The sequence below is a fragment of the Amphimedon queenslandica genome, unplaced genomic scaffold (assembly GCF_000090795.2).
Source record: "Amphimedon queenslandica unplaced genomic scaffold, v1.1 AMPQUscaffold_13511, whole genome shotgun sequence".
NCBI lineage: Eukaryota > Metazoa > Porifera > Demospongiae > Haplosclerida > Niphatidae > Amphimedon > Amphimedon queenslandica.
Genome location: NW_003546253.1, coordinates 494,687 through 510,029, shown reverse-complemented (window position 1 = coordinate 510,029; position 15,343 = coordinate 494,687). Strand labels below are relative to the sequence as shown.

At 37.3% G+C, this 15,343-nt stretch overlaps 5 protein-coding genes across 6 annotated transcripts; 2 read left to right on the top strand and 3 right to left on the bottom strand.

The window, feature by feature from the left end:
* Positions 1 to 3: 3 nt before the first annotated feature.
* On the top strand, positions 4 to 3,114 carry LOC100631433 (tubulin--tyrosine ligase-like protein 12). Its single transcript, XM_020005648.1, has 13 exons — positions 4 to 120; positions 163 to 260; positions 309 to 511; positions 684 to 895; positions 942 to 1,089; positions 1,134 to 1,351; positions 1,397 to 1,512; positions 1,579 to 1,782; positions 1,847 to 1,958; positions 2,010 to 2,161; positions 2,454 to 2,688; positions 2,756 to 2,816; positions 2,865 to 3,114. Exons 1-13 carry the CDS (start codon positions 25 to 27, stop codon positions 3,032 to 3,034), a joined length of 2,025 nt encoding a protein of 674 aa, XP_019861207.1. The 5' UTR covers positions 4 to 24; the 3' UTR covers positions 3,035 to 3,114.
* LOC100634551 (deoxyribose-phosphate aldolase-like) lies at positions 3,009 to 4,347 on the bottom strand. 2 transcript variants are annotated; one of them, XM_020005689.1, is made up of 3 exons: positions 4,107 to 4,347; positions 3,783 to 3,938; positions 3,009 to 3,731 (listed from the first exon to the last, which is right to left on the bottom strand). In XM_020005689.1, exons 1-3 carry the CDS (start codon positions 4,320 to 4,322, stop codon positions 3,129 to 3,131), a joined length of 975 nt encoding a protein of 324 aa, XP_019861248.1. In that variant the 5' UTR covers positions 4,323 to 4,347; the 3' UTR covers positions 3,009 to 3,128. The 2 variants fall into 2 exon arrangements, with proteins under 2 accessions (XP_019861248.1, XP_003383409.1); XM_003383361.2 differs by having other exon boundaries at positions 3,013 to 3,731; positions 4,110 to 4,347.
* A 92-nt stretch (positions 4,348 to 4,439) lies between these two features.
* On the top strand, positions 4,440 to 10,315 carry LOC100642087 (serine/threonine-protein phosphatase 6 regulatory subunit 3-like). The gene is made up of 21 exons (XM_020005630.1): positions 4,440 to 4,630; positions 4,848 to 4,919; positions 5,274 to 5,353; positions 5,474 to 5,560; positions 5,715 to 5,852; positions 5,906 to 6,092; positions 6,144 to 6,209; positions 6,260 to 6,360; positions 6,406 to 6,513; positions 6,628 to 6,799; positions 6,843 to 6,995; positions 7,273 to 7,422; positions 7,497 to 7,561; positions 7,635 to 7,893; positions 7,951 to 8,040; positions 8,197 to 8,430; positions 8,472 to 8,706; positions 9,083 to 9,245; positions 9,365 to 9,667; positions 9,807 to 9,920; positions 9,978 to 10,315. Exons 2-21 carry the CDS (start codon positions 4,860 to 4,862, stop codon positions 10,015 to 10,017), a joined length of 2,805 nt encoding a protein of 934 aa, XP_019861189.1. The 5' UTR covers positions 4,440 to 4,630; positions 4,848 to 4,859; the 3' UTR covers positions 10,018 to 10,315.
* LOC105316429 (uncharacterized) lies at positions 10,279 to 12,313 on the bottom strand. The gene is made up of 7 exons (XM_011411304.2): positions 12,156 to 12,313; positions 11,857 to 12,106; positions 11,319 to 11,355; positions 10,966 to 11,200; positions 10,836 to 10,910; positions 10,703 to 10,792; positions 10,279 to 10,561 (listed from the first exon to the last, which is right to left on the bottom strand). The coding sequence occupies exons 1-7, from the start codon at positions 12,232 to 12,234 to the stop codon at positions 10,362 to 10,364; spliced, it is 966 nt and encodes a 321-aa protein (XP_011409606.1). The 5' UTR covers positions 12,235 to 12,313; the 3' UTR covers positions 10,279 to 10,361.
* A 793-nt stretch (positions 12,314 to 13,106) lies between these two features.
* Positions 13,107 to 15,337, bottom strand: LOC109589564 (neuron navigator 2-like). Its single transcript, XM_020005620.1, has 9 exons — positions 15,320 to 15,337; positions 15,039 to 15,245; positions 14,933 to 14,979; positions 14,495 to 14,758; positions 14,330 to 14,436; positions 14,132 to 14,256; positions 13,723 to 13,855; positions 13,467 to 13,510; positions 13,107 to 13,394 (listed from the first exon to the last, which is right to left on the bottom strand). The coding sequence occupies exons 2-9, from the start codon at positions 15,225 to 15,227 to the stop codon at positions 13,356 to 13,358; spliced, it is 948 nt and encodes a 315-aa protein (XP_019861179.1). The 5' UTR covers positions 15,228 to 15,245; positions 15,320 to 15,337; the 3' UTR covers positions 13,107 to 13,355.
* Positions 15,338 to 15,343: the final 6 nt, after the last annotated feature.

The following is a 15,343-nucleotide window of genomic DNA, read 5'->3' as shown; positions in this document are numbered from 1 at the left end:
CGTTCTCTACCCACGTGGTACAATATGGACTATCAACAATGGCGGACAATACACAGGCAGCAATTGGCCGCTATACCGGAGAGACATCACGAGGCATTATTCAGAAAGCTGTGCACAGAGGTACTTTGCACGTGTCTTATTCCCTCATATTGTTTTTGATAGACTTTTGATGCCGGAGAGCATTTTATAATGTGCCCATCATCTAGTGGGTGGAGCATTAAAGTTAGTAATGAAGAAGGTCTCAAAATAGACGATAACAGGTACCTAATTACTCAATATACTTTATATACTAATTATTTTTAATTTAGTATATTTATTATTGATCATTCGTGGACGTATCTTCCTGATAACTGTCACCAGCAACTAGCAAGTATTCCGGGACTAGCTACTCGAATGGCTAATCTTTTAGATCTCATCGAAGAGCCAACCACTCCTACTCAAGCCACACCAAGTCACAGCAATGGAGAAGAAGAGGATGGGGAGGGATTGAATGGAGTCAATAATACTGAAAGTACATTCGATCACACATACATGTACATCCTTAGTGCATGTTTATTAATTTTTATGTATCATCAATTTGACCATTATTTTACATAGAATAAGGGGCATCAATGTGTATTAGGAAATAAAATAAAAGTTGAGGCTGATTTCAGAGCACTTTCTTTAATAATTGTTAATGTTAGGTGATAGTGATGATGGTGATGATGATGATCCTGATGCTGTAGCAGTTCAGACATCATCAGCAGCTGTTGATGAAGAGGAGAGAGAAAGCGAGGAAGAAGAAGAAGGAGAGAGAGAAGACACAGAGGAAGAGGAACCACCATCAGAAGAATTAATAGAAAATATAGTGCGTAAATTATGGAGATTTAATGATTGTTACACCATTGCTAATATGGTAAGTATTGAATATAGAAATTTACTTTATTCCTATATTTATATAGCCAGTGCCTATTTGGTACGTAATGGAAGATTATGCTGCTAGAATACAGCACTCTCTGGATCCTAATGTAACCATTGTACCATTCTTTAGCATATTAACTCAGATGTCATACTCAATACTATGGCCATTGCGGGACCTAAGTTATGGAGGTAAAGAATTTTACTTATTATATCTCACTCGCTCTCTGTCTCAGATACCATCTCAAGGAACAGAGTCCCATCAAGAGCTACTTCAGAATTAGAAAAACAATGTCACTCTCTCCCGTGGTTACCTCCCCAGTCTCTCCCTTTATCTGATCCTCTATGGGATGAGCTTGATTCACTACCACTTGCACCTAATCCTGAAAGACCTTTAGAAGATCTGCCAGATGTAACGCTAGAGTTCACTTCTGTCTTGTCTCCTCCATTTAAAGTAATATTGTCATTCATAAACATGGTTATATGCATGTTTCTTTAGGTCTATACAGATATGGACATGATAAAAAAGAATTTGTCTCATCCGTTATTTGAGCTTGTTAGTGATCCAGAGAAAGCAGATATCCTGTGGTTTTTCGATCATTATAAAGATTTTAAGTTAGTCATGAACTCATGACATTTTATGAATTATTTATCTCTTATTCCTCTTCTCTCTCTCTGTAGGTCATTAAAGCCCAATCAGTTAATCAATCAGTTTCCATGTGAAAATGTACTAACGTGTAAAGATTTGTTAATTAGCGTAGCCCGTCGGGCATCAAAGAACCATGCCCAAGACCCCTCTTCCTTACCCGATTGGATACCAGAGTCTTATATTACGTATTACGAGCTACCCTACTTTGTAAAGGAATACAAGAGAAGAGAAGAAAAGTAGAGCATTGTTATTATTATCATTATTATTATTATTATTGTTGTTGTTGTTGTTTGCATGTAGTGGTGAAGATAATTCATGGATTGTGAAACCGTGGAATTTAGGTCGATCCATGGACATATTTGTCACGTCTAATCTTTCCCAGATAATAAGATTGTCCCAAGCCTCACCCAAAGTATTTATATATTCTCTTCTTCCTTTGGTTACTGTCATTCTTTCTCTCCAGGTAGTTTGTAAGTATGTTAATAATCCTGTCCTATTCAACAGGGAAGGGATTGGGAAGGTTAAGATGGATGTGAGGTACATTGTGTTGCTAGTTTCGGTGAAGCCATTAGTGATCTACGCTTACAATACTTTCTGGCTAAGATTTGCCAACAAGTAAGCATGTGAATGCTTCATGAGCTGACAAGCATGACCCAATTTTGATCGGAGTTAGCTCAAACTTTCTACACAACATAAGACATGCGTTATGTATCAGAAAAAAAATTATAAAAATGTAGATTTCTCTCCTTTTCATTATTGGTGAAATTTGGCCTGAGACTGTGTACAGGGACTTTGGCCCAATTTTGGAGCAACTTTTAAAAATTCATACAAAATCCACTGATAAGAGGACTATGCTGAAAACCTTGCTTATTATTTATAATTTTACATGTATCTCCACTGTTGTTAGGCCTTTCCAAATGAGTTCCTTCCACGATTACGAGACTCATTTTACAGTCATGAATTATAAAGATGACTCTCCATTGAAGCACATAGAGTCAGTCGATTTCATACCTTTATTCCATGAGCAGTATCCTGACCAGTCCTGGTCTAATGTACAAGATGATATATATAACTTGATATATGAATTATTTACTGCAGCTGCCTCTGAAGAACCACCTGCTGGTATCAAGCACTACCCCCAGGTAATAATAATAATAATACATGCTAATTTTATAGTATATTCTTTTTTTTTGTCTTTTATAAAAATAGTCACGTGCTATGTATGCCATTGATTTATTATTAGAATGGAGTTCACCTGATGATGGATGCGGTAATAAACACACTTTCAATATAACTCGTATCCTTATAATCTCAATAGGTTGTCAGCACATTCAACCAAAGATATGCGAAGTTAATTTTTGTCCTGATTGTAACAGGGCCATTCAATATCACCCTTCATTTGTTAACGATATATTTGAGACTTTATTTATACCGCAAGCAAGACACAGCGAAGAATTACCAGTTACTAAAATAACACAGAAAAAATAACGACACAAACTTCTAAATTTATCATTATTAGTAATAATTATTTTTGTAATTAGAATTTTCCCACAAACACTAGCGATACAATAATAGAACCCATTCATGATAAAGGCATTTCGTGGATTGCAGCATATCTCCCAGTGACATGGTGATAGAGTTGTCTCTCTATATCTCCCAACAGGCTGCTGGCCCCTATCCTAAATAAATCCGGTTTTGTCCAATCATCACCCAACTCCTCCTTCATCAAAGCAAGCCAGGAGAGGGCGTCCTTAGCTGCCCTTATTCCCCCAGCTGGTTTGAAACCGACCTTGTATCCCGTACGAGTGTGATATTCTCTGATGGCTCTTATCATAGTCAGTGCTACTGGGAATGTTGCATTGACTGCTTCCTTCCCTGTTGATGTCTTGATGAAATCAGAGCCAGCCATCATGCACACAACACTTGCTTTATAAACGTTGGTCAGAGTTCCAAGGTGACCCGTTCCCAATATTGTTTTCAGGTGGGCCCCCTCGCCGCATGCCTCCCTACAAGCTTTCACTTCCTCGTATAGAAGGGCCCAATCAGATTTAAGGACGAGGGTCCTCGATATCACAATATCTATTTCTGTTGCTCCATATTCAATAGCTCTCTTTATCTCTTGTAACCTTTGATCTAGCGGTATCTGACCAGCCGGAAACCCTGCTGCAACCGAGGCAATGGGGACCTGTGTAAAAGAGCGTGGCTAATTAAAAATGAATTATATTTTATTAATTACTTGACTGTTAATGGTATTCATAGAGCGAATGGCATCGGGGACTCGTTCAGGATAGACACACACTGCACCGACTGAGAGTGGAACACCGTCCATCCCTAACTGAGTTATAATGTCTTGACGAACAGGAGTAGAGGCCTTGTGACATAATCTATCAACCTAACGATGACACAGAACTGTTGGAAACCACGCCCATCGTTAATAAATTAGCTGAGCCCACCCACGCATTACAAGGTGCTAATTATGCATTGAGTTAGAAGCAAAAATAATGATTTTGCAAAATGTATTAAGGCACTACAAATAGATTGTAATGAGAAGTAGACTTACTACCTTGCTTGGGGTGTCATCTCCGTCTAATGTGGTCAGGTCAATGCACGTGACAGCCCTCAGTAGCCAAGCTGCCTGCCATTCCTTTTTTATGCTGCGTCTGGTTTTATGCGTAGCTGCTCTCCTGTTTGCAGCGGGGAGATTAACGACACAGCTCTCCACCCAACCCAAATCAAGAGGTATCCCAGGATTTCTTTCACGAGAACCGGCCGCCATCTTAATTTTTAACTGCGCATGCGTAAATGGTGAAACTTGGCGGGAACCTCTTCTGCGCAGACTCGAGTTTTTTTAATTAATTTTAATAAACAGAAACCACGCCTCTTAACAGGCACGCCCACTTAAAAGGTCACGTGACGTATATGGCGGATAATTGCATCGTGTCTTGTCAGTAAAGGAGCTGTTCTTCTCTCTAATTCTCACTTTTTTTCTCTTCTTTAAGTTGCTGCACCTTCTCTTGTGCCTGTAGAAGCAGTCTTTTTGTCCCAATAAGTAGTTTATTGGGATTATACAGTCCCGCAGGCAAGGTGAGTGTGCGAGGGGTAGTCTGGACCAGGGTAAATCTAGTTAGGCTGGGAACGAGATTCATGAACTGAAGGGCATCATGTTGATTTGGTTTTGTGTCTTGCTTGATTTGTAATAGATATGATATTCTCAAATTTTACCACCTCCAGCCCATCTCTTATCTTCTCCCTCCCTCTTTCCTTCTACTGCCCTATGATATCTTCTCTCTCTCTCTCTTAGGAAGTTTTTAAAATGTTCTGGAAAATTAACTTTAGACCAACGTCAGCTATCGATGGCCTCCTTGACAAAGAGGTAAAGAGTTTAGTGAGAGAGAGAGAGACAGGGGCTGCTAGTAGTGGTATGAGAATGAGATATGGCTCCATTTATGGATTTCAAGGATTATTAACCGACTAATGAGTTTAATGTCATATTTATATTTGTGTGTGTGTATGTAAATAATAACCAATAATTGTTGATATTATACATACTCTATATATATACTTAGACTACTTAAACACAGTGAGCATACATGTACGTGTATAAGTACATGTACATGTATGTATGGTTGTTGTCTTTTGAGTATAATTTTTGTTTATTGTTAATAATTGCATTCTATTCAAACGCCTCATTGTTACCAATTGGTAATCCTCTCCTTTCGTTACAAAGGATTGCACGTTGAACGAGATTCTTGACGAAGACGACGTTTTACAAGAAGTCAAATCACAGAATAAGAAACTAGTTGAATTGTGAGTTCTCTCTCATTTTCTCTCCTCCCCTTTTCCCTGATCCACCCACTCTCTGTTTATGTACATGGTGTATGGTAGTTCACACACACACACGTTATGGTTTTTTCTGTCCTTTTGTAGTTTACAGAAGGAAGATAATCTTGAGACACTTGTCAAGTATGCCTGTGTTGTGTCTGAGCCTGACCTAGAGGATAAATACAAGTTTAAGTAATAATGATAACATCTTTTCCTGTCATTCACTCTTCTCCTGTCTCTCTCTTTTCTCTCTCTCTCTCTTCCTCTCTCTCTCTCTCTCTTCCTCTCTCTCTCTCTCTCTCTCTTCCTCTCTCTCTCTCTCTCTCTGTCTTATTCTGCTGCTAAGGTATCCTCATTTAGCTTGTGAGATACTAACTGCTGATGTCTTTACCATTGTCGAGGGTCTTGCTACAGCCGAAAAGTTCCTGCCAATGCTATGGAAGTTTTTGCATGATGAGCCACCACTAAATCCACTAATAGCTAGGTACACCATTCATTCATTCCTTCATTACTTTTACTTTCCTTTGTCTTATCCAGTTTCAATAGTAAGATTCTTGCAATGTTGCTAGGCCAGAGAACCACGTTGTTTTTGGAGTACATACAGAAAATCGAGGGCTTTGTCGATCATTTTCTAAAACACCTCGGCACGTCTGCCATAATGGACTTGCTCCTACAAATGATTGCTGCACCCGAGGGAGACCAGGGGAGACAAGACGTTGCTATGGTAAAGATTTGTTATTTGTTTGTTTGTTTATTTTATTTATTTATTTATTAGTGGTTATCTGATGAAGGAGTTATCGAGAAATTAATAGATTTTGTTACGACTTCGTCAAGCGTTGATGTATGTGTCACTATCATTATAATTATAATTATTATCATTATCTTCTTTAGCAATGTGTCAACTCGAGTCAAGCTTTGTGCGATATTTTACGAATATCACGTGAATCTGCTCAAATGTCGGGACCCGGCCCGCTATTGAAGACACTAGAAAAGTAGGTGTGGCTAGTTATTAATAGTTATTATGTTTTAAAATATAGCGAGGAGACTATAAAGAGATTACTGGATAACATGTTTTCGGTGGATGACCCACCCGATTGGGTCATCATTAATGGAACCTATGTACTGTTAACTGCTCTAGAGAAAAGGTATAAAACTTTTTAATTTTTGTTTATTTTTATTCATAAGGTACACTACTTGTTTATATTAATTGTGTATTTAAGCTTTATTCACTAAATATTTACTCTTTAATATTTCATTAGGAATTATGGCAGTGGCTACAGCCCCACGTTTAGTAGATCTTATCCTCAATCGGGAGCAACAGGAGGAGGCGGAGAAGAGGCTCTTCCTGTCGATCAATCGACGGAAAAGATTATAACTAATATCGTTCCCTGCGTGAAATTATTTCATAATCTCTTAAATAGGAAGCCGCAGGTAAGGACGCAGTTGTACATGTACATGTATTATTTCTTTGTAGTGCGAGACTATGGTGACGACTGTTGGCGTGCTGGATCCTCCGTTGGGTAACATGAGGCTCCAGGTTGTGAGGCTTTTCTCTGCTCTCCTTTACTCACATGATACTCGCATACAAAAAGAAATAATTTTAAATTCAACACTAACAGTATTATTGGTAAGACTTGCAGGAGGAGCAGTAGCGCGCCATATTTAGGCTTGTTTACGTGAGGACATTGTTTTTTTAAAACGCTGTTTCGTTCCTTAAAACTTATCACATTTTGATTCATTCCGTGTAAACAATAGCGAAAACCAGGCACAAAACTGTACGGATTGCATTGTTTTTGTTGCTGTGTAAACTAGCCTTATATGGGCATCATATGGCGTTGGATATGTACACGTACAGCTGTGTATATATGCTTATTTTTTTAATTGTTTATGTCCCTTTTTTCTAGGATTTATTTTTTCAATATCCATGGAACAATTTCCTACACACGCAAGTTGAGTCTTGCATTATAGCAGGGCTTGCCTCAGTGAGTCCAGTCACAATGGAAATGGACAATGGGACTGGACAGCCTAACAACACCACCACTCTTAGGCAACATGTAAGAGAACATGCACATTTGTATTGTTATTATCTTTTTATTTTTATAATAATAACTATTGTTTATATATGTAGCTATTGAGTGATTCAAAGTTAGTTCAAAGGTTGCTAGATGGAGCTAGGACAAATCAAGAACTGATGTAATATAATGATACATTCATTGCTAGCCCTTACTCTCTCTCTCTCTCTCTCTCTCTCTCTCTCTCTCTCTAGTGGTAGTAGTGAGATAGATGGAACTCGTTTAGGATTCATGGGTCACCTCGTTAGAATGGCCAATCAGATTTCAGGGAATGATCGTCTCGGCAACATGGGGGGCGTGTTGGAAAGAGCAAGGGAAGAGGCTGCTACCACAACAGCAACGGTTGACGACGAAAGACTGCAAGGAGAACTTGATAGAGACACGTATGAAAAGTGGACAGAGTTTATTAGCGGACCGATTGCCGAGATGAATAAGAAGAATGACACCAATTTGGTACTAACATTGATAATGGAGTTAATTGGTATATGATTCAACATTATTGTTAATTAGGGTGGTTCCCGAGCCTTGACCTCTAGTATTGATGATAGTGACGAAGAGTTTGATCCTTTGAACATGGGCCCTGATAATGAGTTTGAAAAGGTACAGTATATACTCACTGTGTCTGTTTATTTATTTAAATGAATTAGTCTTACGTTTACTATGTCAGTTGTACACATTATGTGTAATATCTTGTCATACGTATACCTCTTATGTGATTAGCTTTATGTATAATGTGTACATTTTTTCTTTTCAAAGGCATTCCAGCAATATCAAGACAGTCGTTTCTCAACGATATTAATAGAGGACTTTGGACTAAACGATGGCCTTGATCCAGCCCCAGTCTCCTATTCTAACACATACACTGCCCTCACCTCCATCAACTGCACTGTGGAGGCCGATGAGGTACACACTCAGCTAATGGCCGGCTTTGAGGCTTGTTGCTCTGAGAGGATCCATCCTTTTGACGACACTGACAGTGAAGACGAAGAGGTTAGCTCGCTAATGTGTGGGCTCTAATTAGAATAATTTAGGAGTCGAGCCCTTGGGCAGAAAAGGAGATCTCGTTTGTGTCTTCGCTGGGACAGCGGTCGTTGATTAGCACCAGCGAGGAGGATGATGAGGACGAGACAAATAAGGAGAAGGGACGGAGGAGAGAGTTCCCAACCGAGTCGAGCGATGATGAGGACTCCTTGAAACTGATGGGTGGGAAGGATCGACTGATTATTGTCGAAGGGAAAGAAAGAAATTCTGAACCAAATGAGATTGGTGAGAGCTACACTTGTAGTGTATCCTTTTTTGTGTGTAAAAGTGTGATTTTTACGATTTTTGAAGTTATTCAAAGTTCTGACTAAAGTCCCTGTACTAATATAGTACAGGGTCATTGGTCAAATTTGAGCTGATTCCAATCAAGTTTGGATTTTTTATAAATTTTTAAAGTTGCTCCAAAAGCCATACACGTATGTGCACATACATTTACATTGTGTATTATTATTGTAGTGTTTAATTGTCAGCTCATGAAGCATGTTATTTAGTTGACTGAGCATGTGCTGCCTTTGTGGGATAATCTGACTATAATAGTAGAGGGTTTTTGGCGAGTTTTCTGATTAATTTATAATACGACTATTATTCGTTATAATTAAAGGTGTTATATCGTGGAAGTCAGAGTTCTCAACTGACGAGGACCTCTCAAGACCTGACCCCAACGACTGGACACAAGAACCAGCACCAGCAACAACTGGAGGAGGAGGAGGAGGAGCAGATGAAAAGAATTGGGCCGACTTTTCTACATTTTCAACCGGACAAGTGTAAGATACAATATTAATACTAATGGTACTCAGATTATACTACATGTACATGTACATGTATTTTGCTGTACTTTATATTATGCATGTACATGTACATGTATATACGTTCTTTTCTCTAGTAAGGAGGACACTGTAGTATCTGTTACATATGTATCGGTCAAAGAACTTGAGTCAGAATCAGCCAGTACTTCTGTAGTTACGTCTAGTGCATCCATACAAGTGTCAGGAGAAGGGGGCGTGTCTGGGAGGGTAGACCAATATACTAGGATCAGTAGTACTGGTAGCATCGGCTCTGTTGGCAGTGAAGAGGACATGATCCTTGATAATAATTTATTACAGAGCAATGAGAGAGAGGAGGAGGAAGAGGAGGGAGGTGCTGATTCTGATCATAGTTCTGGTAATAATTCATCTGATGAAGATAGGTAAGCAATATCAATAATAGTTTATTATTGATTACCAATTTACCATACTTACATGTACATGTACAGTATGTGCAAGTGGCTAATAGTTTTAGAGGGTCGAGATTTTGTAAAGGGTAATTATGATTATTGATATCATTAGGTCAGTTAATTATGGTGTTACTGATGGTGATTCTGGTAATCCCTTACTACTAAATGAATCTAGTGACGTTTCTATTGAAGAAACTGAAACCACGCCCACTAATAATGAAGAGAAGTAAGTAGCTATTATTATTATTATTATTATTATTATTAAATTTATAAATTGTGTTAGAATCATTGAGGGTGTGGTGACCGAATCGTCTAACTCATGAATATTAATGAGCAGTTTTTTAATGAAATTATTAGTTATATTATTATTATTATTGTTATTGTTATTATTGGCCATGCCCACCCACCCCTATGCATATATGAGTCAACGATTCTCACTGGCCTAACTCTTATGTAAACTTAATAACTATTAATAACCAGTAATATTATGATTGTCCTTTTCTTCTCTCTTTATTTAATATTATTATTATTATTATTATTATTATCATTATTATTATTATTAATTATGCATGGGCACAGTAACATGTATTTTCCCTTAATGGTGTTTGTTGTGAGAAATAATAATTAATAAAAAACGATAGTTATTATTAAATTTTTGACAAGTTTTTTATATTCCTGACGTGTCAACATTTTCGTCATCACTCTCAGCATCGCTGTCTTGCTCAAGCTTCTTTTTCTTTTCTTCCTCTTCTTTTTCTGCTCTGTCCTCCTCGAGGACTTCAGTCACTTTCTCAGCTCCTTTGCTAACAAGATCAGTCACTATAGAAGCTTCCTCATGGCATTCCCCTATACAATCTGCTGTACTACCTACAAGAGGAGGATGGACTTTCAGTTATTGGCAATGATAACTGATAACTATTTCAAGCTTTTATAGCAGAAATAAGGTCAAGGAGACTCCTTTTAAGGACATTATGATAATTTGTTAATATTTTTGTAACAAACCCTTACCAACTCCAATGGCTAATCTTTCTGCAATGCTAGCATCAGTATCAGCAGTACCTTGGTCTTTGATAATACCACCGGCAGTATATACAGCAGCTATGTATAACAAGTTAACAATGCTAGAATGAAATACACTTACTCTGTCCTATTTCATCCGGTACATACTCACTAGCCAATTGTATGCCTGAACCTGCAACTCCTACTGCATCTCCAGCTAGAGTATGCATCCATGCAAAAAATAGATTATGATGCAAAATGCTTAGCTGTACCTCCTCTTTTGAGCCTGTCTCCTATAGTTGCATTACGATCTGCATCCGCTTGGTTTTCAACTCCATCGGCAACCCCTTCAACAATTGATGCGATGTTGTCATCTTGTATGTACTCTGATGCAACTTTCTTGGTCACTTGTGCTCCGATCTTTGCAACTTTCTTGACTACTTTTGAAGCTATGTGCTCAGGTTTTCCCTCCACATCATTCTTCCAGTCATCAGTAGGGCTGCCATGCTGGAGGGATGGAGAAACATAGACGGTACTATTAGTAATTTTTGTATCATAATTTAATTTACGTATCATAATATTTGCATAATATTTTGTCTGCCATGGCTAGCTGGTCATTACTCACTTCATCTATGATGTCTTTTATGGTTTTCTTCCATTTCCTAAAATATGATGGAGAAAAAACAAGGCATGAATGGTTTATTAGCCCCTTTATGCAAACATTTCCTTAACTGTAAGTGCTACTATTACCAGTTTATAGAGTGCATACCATCATGGGGTGCATGCATGCACGCCGCTTAATTGAAAGTTTATTAATATTCAAGTTGCTGATTCTGTTTGCAGCTATTGTTATTGATATTCCAGCATGATAGTGTCAGTGATGTATATGCGATATAGTGAAAAATAAATGAAGTTTGCTATCATTGTCATTATGATGTTAGTTTTAGTTTATTTGGTACTCAATTAAGCTAATCACTTAGTTATGTGCTATTTCCTTAGTTTTATAATGATACCATTCTGCTATTACTATTGCACTGAGTTATATGAGTTGTCTAATGCAGCTTTGCTTATTGTTGGCAAGCACTAAGTACTCTTTATCTTTCATCTAATGCAGCACTGTTCATTGCTGTTACAAAGACTATAGATGCATACTAGGCACTCACTGTATTTCTTTTGAGCTCTTTCCATAGACATAATAAGTCCTGGCACTAGTTGCAATTGCAAATGCATAATTTGCCTGCACATCTTCAGGCCACTCAATTCCTTCTGATATATACTTCATTGTTCTTATCCCTCGTCCAGTCTTCAGATCAATCACCCCCTTTGGCTTTGTGTCGCCTTCTTTTTTGTAATAGTTAAGCTCAGTCCCTTTTAGTACAAAATGTCTTTCCTTCCAATTCCTAACGTTGCCTCCTATTAATTGATAGTATCAACCAATAAGTGCATTCCATTACATTATTACCTTGCTTTGTTAAAGCTCCTGACATAATTATTACTGCTTCTCCCTCTCCTCCATTGCTCTCTGTTCCTGCAGCAGCCATTTCTCAGTAGTAGTTAGTAGTAGTTGTCTGTCTGTCACTAACTGCTCTTGATCAAATTGTATCAAGTGATAATATCAGACACTTATATAACCACACTCCCAGGCTTTACTATAAAGGAAGTGCATGACAAAGTTCAGTGATGTAGAATGCTAATATTAATTAACTGTCATCATTATAGTATAAACATTACACTAAGTCTGTCTGGGGAATAACCAAAACTAAATTCTAAAATTTTATTGATATGGTTTGAGATCTCCTTAGGCCTTAGGCTATGCATCCAGGCAATGCTTGCTTCTGCATGTGCATCACTGCTGCATTGTTTTATGTATTAATAAATTACAAATACACAGACAAGCAAAATTTCATTAGCTAAAAAGCAAGGGGAGCAGAGCTCATGTGAAATCAACTAGTATTGCATGCGAGCAACATACAATGGCATTTTTTTCTAGACAAAGAATGGAAGTCTGCCACCAATCCCCTCCGCTCATTTATGGTCAATATCATACTAAACACACATACCGACATTGCCACATATATCGCCATATAGATCAAACTGGCTTGGATATTCTCCATTGTCCCCATACCTGCCCCGAATATAACAAACCCCATATGGCCAATTCCACTTACAGTACAGAAGAGTCTAACAAAATTTGTCCCATGTTCGTGGCATGTTCTTATCAAAAGTTATTAATGAGTGTAAATAAAAGTTTAATAAATAGAATCTTCACAACTTTACTTTGACACCTTGTTCGCACCTTGAGGTGTGAACAAGAACAGGAAGTTGCAAAGGTTTTTTATCTGCTTTTCACAGTCAAAAATTCACATCCAGGTTATTACATCAAAGAACATAATTTTTTTTGATTGTGAAAAAATTTTTGGTTGTAACGACATCTCACAGAAACCAAAAATGAACAAAAGACAAAATCTAATAATAATAATAGTAATATTTAATTAATAATAATAATTATTGGTAAGCTGCAAAAATAAATGTCCAATGAGAAGGAAAGAGAGAAAATGAAGGAAGTACAACTATAAAATAATAATAGTAATAATAATATGATACAAACAGAAATAGCAATATTGGTAATAACAATAATAATAATAATAATAATAACAGTTTATCAGTTTTGCATTCTTAAGACAGACTGCACATCATCATCCTGAGAGAAAGTAAATAATATATATATATGTATATAAATAAATAATTATTAATAATTAAATAAATGACTCACTCTCATATATGACATATATCTGCTCTGATTCTGTGGCCTTACAGCTAAAAATAAAAAAATAATATCAACAGATAATAAATACTAAACAAAATAAAATGCTGGTAGGAGTTTTCACTGGAAATTTCTTCCAAAAATGATGCTATAACAGGATGCCATACTGGTAATTTTGCAACCAAGCAGGCAAGCATGCAGAAAATAAGACAAATGGTTGTTTTCTCAAACTGCTAATATTTTATGCTATATATATATTTCATACCGTGATTCCATCCCACATCATCAGGAGTTAGTGTCTTTAGTTTAGATACGTTGATTGTTGATGCCCAAGGGTACGTTTCGATTACCCACTGCCGGACATCGATCCAATCAAGAGTGGGATCAGCACTGTATGTCTAGTAATGACAAGATAATCGCAATAAATAAATCAATATTGAATAAAATAAGCAAACAGACTATGTTCTCTAATACATGTTCGTGACCTGCATGGAAATTTTAAAGTTGTTCTAAAATCAGGCGGGGCCAAATTTTACCAAAAATGACCAGGAGACAATTCTTCATTTTTATAACTTTTTCTGATGCATACGTTGTATGCATAGAAGCTTTAAAGGTTACAAAGTGACCTTTGTCCCAGCCCTACATGTAGTTCTCTCTATTCCTCTAGCCCTCACCTCTATCCCAGCCATTATGGTACCCATGAGATAAGGAATGATGAAATGATTCCACAAGTTAATGAACCACATCTCCATGTAATCAGATGATGCATCCAATGGACAATTAAGGAATACACGAGGACCTAAGAGAGAGAGAGAAGAGGAGGAGGAGAGAGAGTAAAATCCATCAGTGCTCAGTGTGGTTATTTCTCTTACCTAACGCGACATTGTTTGAATGAAACTTGCTAATGAAAAAATTGATGTGATCAAGAAGGTACGGCAACCACAGCAAGAGTTGCTCAGCAACAGGCTCCACCTCCGAACTACAAAAAAGCACAAATTACTAGCATAAGAACAACAATAACAAGAATGAGGACTCACTTAGGATCTGCTTTCAATTGATATACTTTCTTCCTCAGCGTCCTAGAGAGTATTCCTACGATCGGCTCAGTGTGAGTGTTACAGGTAACTACTCTTATGTTGTGTCTAAGCATTAGCTGGTGGAGCGGTATCCCTCTTGTACTCCCTGAGCAAAGGGTGGCTACTATGTATGGTCTTTTAGATAATGTTCCAGCAGCACTCAGGACTTGCTCCAACGACTGACAGTCGTAGATGTTGTCAAATAAAAGAACTGGGGTTTTACACCTAACAGTGATAGAAATGATAAATGAAATGACTGTGTTCATCAAAAGACCTTTATATGCAAGTAAAAAAAATAAATAATAATAATAATAATAATAAAAGTGTTAACATAATGATGTCTTTTGATCTGTTGTTAACATTTAAAGTAATAACAGTAATAAATAATAATAATAATACCTTTGTAGTTTCATTGGTAATTCTTCTCTGATGTATTTCAAAGCAGACTACAGAAAGAGGAGGGACATAAGCTATTAATAACCCAATACACCTGGTCTGTACTTACATCAAGACCTCCACCCAATATCCCAGGCGAAGATGATATACTAAACTTCTTAATTATCTTATTATCATCGTAATCATCTATGAGTAGCTCTGCCCCTTCCTCCTCCCCCTCCTCCCCCTCAATGAATAACTCAAGATAACTTAACAGGCCGTCCGCTATAGAGGTCTTGCATGTTCCCTTAGTACCCATGACAACAATCCACTGAGTCTAGAGTACATGCAATTATAATGGTAATAATAAAATAATAAAAAAATAAAATGATAATATTAATAATACATTACCTCTAACAATAAAGAGATGTATGA

Bases quoted from the DNA above. Each gene is read 5' to 3' on its own strand.
- LOC100631433 (XM_020005648.1), top strand. From the start codon at position 25: ATGGACTATCAACAATGGCGGACAATACACAGGCAGCAATTGGCCGCT. The intron at 2,689-2,755 runs GTAATAATAATA...TTATAAAAATAG, and splicing joins GTATCAAGCACTACCCCCAG to TCACGTGCTATGTATGCCAT. The intron at 2,817-2,864 runs GTAATAAACACA...TAATCTCAATAG, and splicing joins TTCACCTGATGATGGATGCG to GTTGTCAGCACATTCAACCA.
- LOC100634551 (XM_020005689.1), bottom strand. From the start codon at position 4,322: ATGGCGGCCGGTTCTCGTGAAAGAAATCCTGGGATACCTCTTGATTTG. The intron at 3,939-4,106 runs GTAAGTCTACTT...TGTCATCGTTAG, and splicing joins ATGACACCCCAAGCAAGGTA to GTTGATAGATTATGTCACAA. The intron at 3,732-3,782 runs GTAATTAATAAA...TCTTTTACACAG, and splicing joins TGAATACCATTAACAGTCAA to GTCCCCATTGCCTCGGTTGC.
- LOC100642087 (XM_020005630.1), top strand. From the start codon at position 4,860: ATGTTCTGGAAAATTAACTTTAGACCAACGTCAGCTATCGATGGCCTC. The intron at 6,361-6,405 runs GTAGGTGTGGCT...TTTAAAATATAG, and splicing joins CTATTGAAGACACTAGAAAA to CGAGGAGACTATAAAGAGAT. The intron at 9,668-9,806 runs GTAAGCAATATC...TGATATCATTAG, and splicing joins AATTCATCTGATGAAGATAG to GTCAGTTAATTATGGTGTTA.
- LOC105316429 (XM_011411304.2), bottom strand. From the start codon at position 12,234: ATGGCTGCTGCAGGAACAGAGAGCAATGGAGGAGAGGGAGAAGCAGTA. The intron at 10,793-10,835 runs GTAAGTGTATTT...TGTTATACATAG, and splicing joins ACCGGATGAAATAGGACAGA to CTGCTGTATATACTGCCGGT. The intron at 10,562-10,702 runs GTAAGGGTTTGT...CTCCTCTTGTAG, and splicing joins AAGATTAGCCATTGGAGTTG to GTAGTACAGCAGATTGTATA.
- LOC109589564 (XM_020005620.1), bottom strand. From the start codon at position 15,227: ATGGGTACTAAGGGAACATGCAAGACCTCTATAGCGGACGGCCTGTTA. The intron at 14,257-14,329 runs GTAAGAGAAATA...TCTCTCTCTTAG, and splicing joins TTCAAACAATGTCGCGTTAG to GTCCTCGTGTATTCCTTAAT. The intron at 13,856-14,131 runs GTGAGGGCTAGA...TGTCATTACTAG, and splicing joins CCATAATGGCTGGGATAGAG to ACATACAGTGCTGATCCCAC.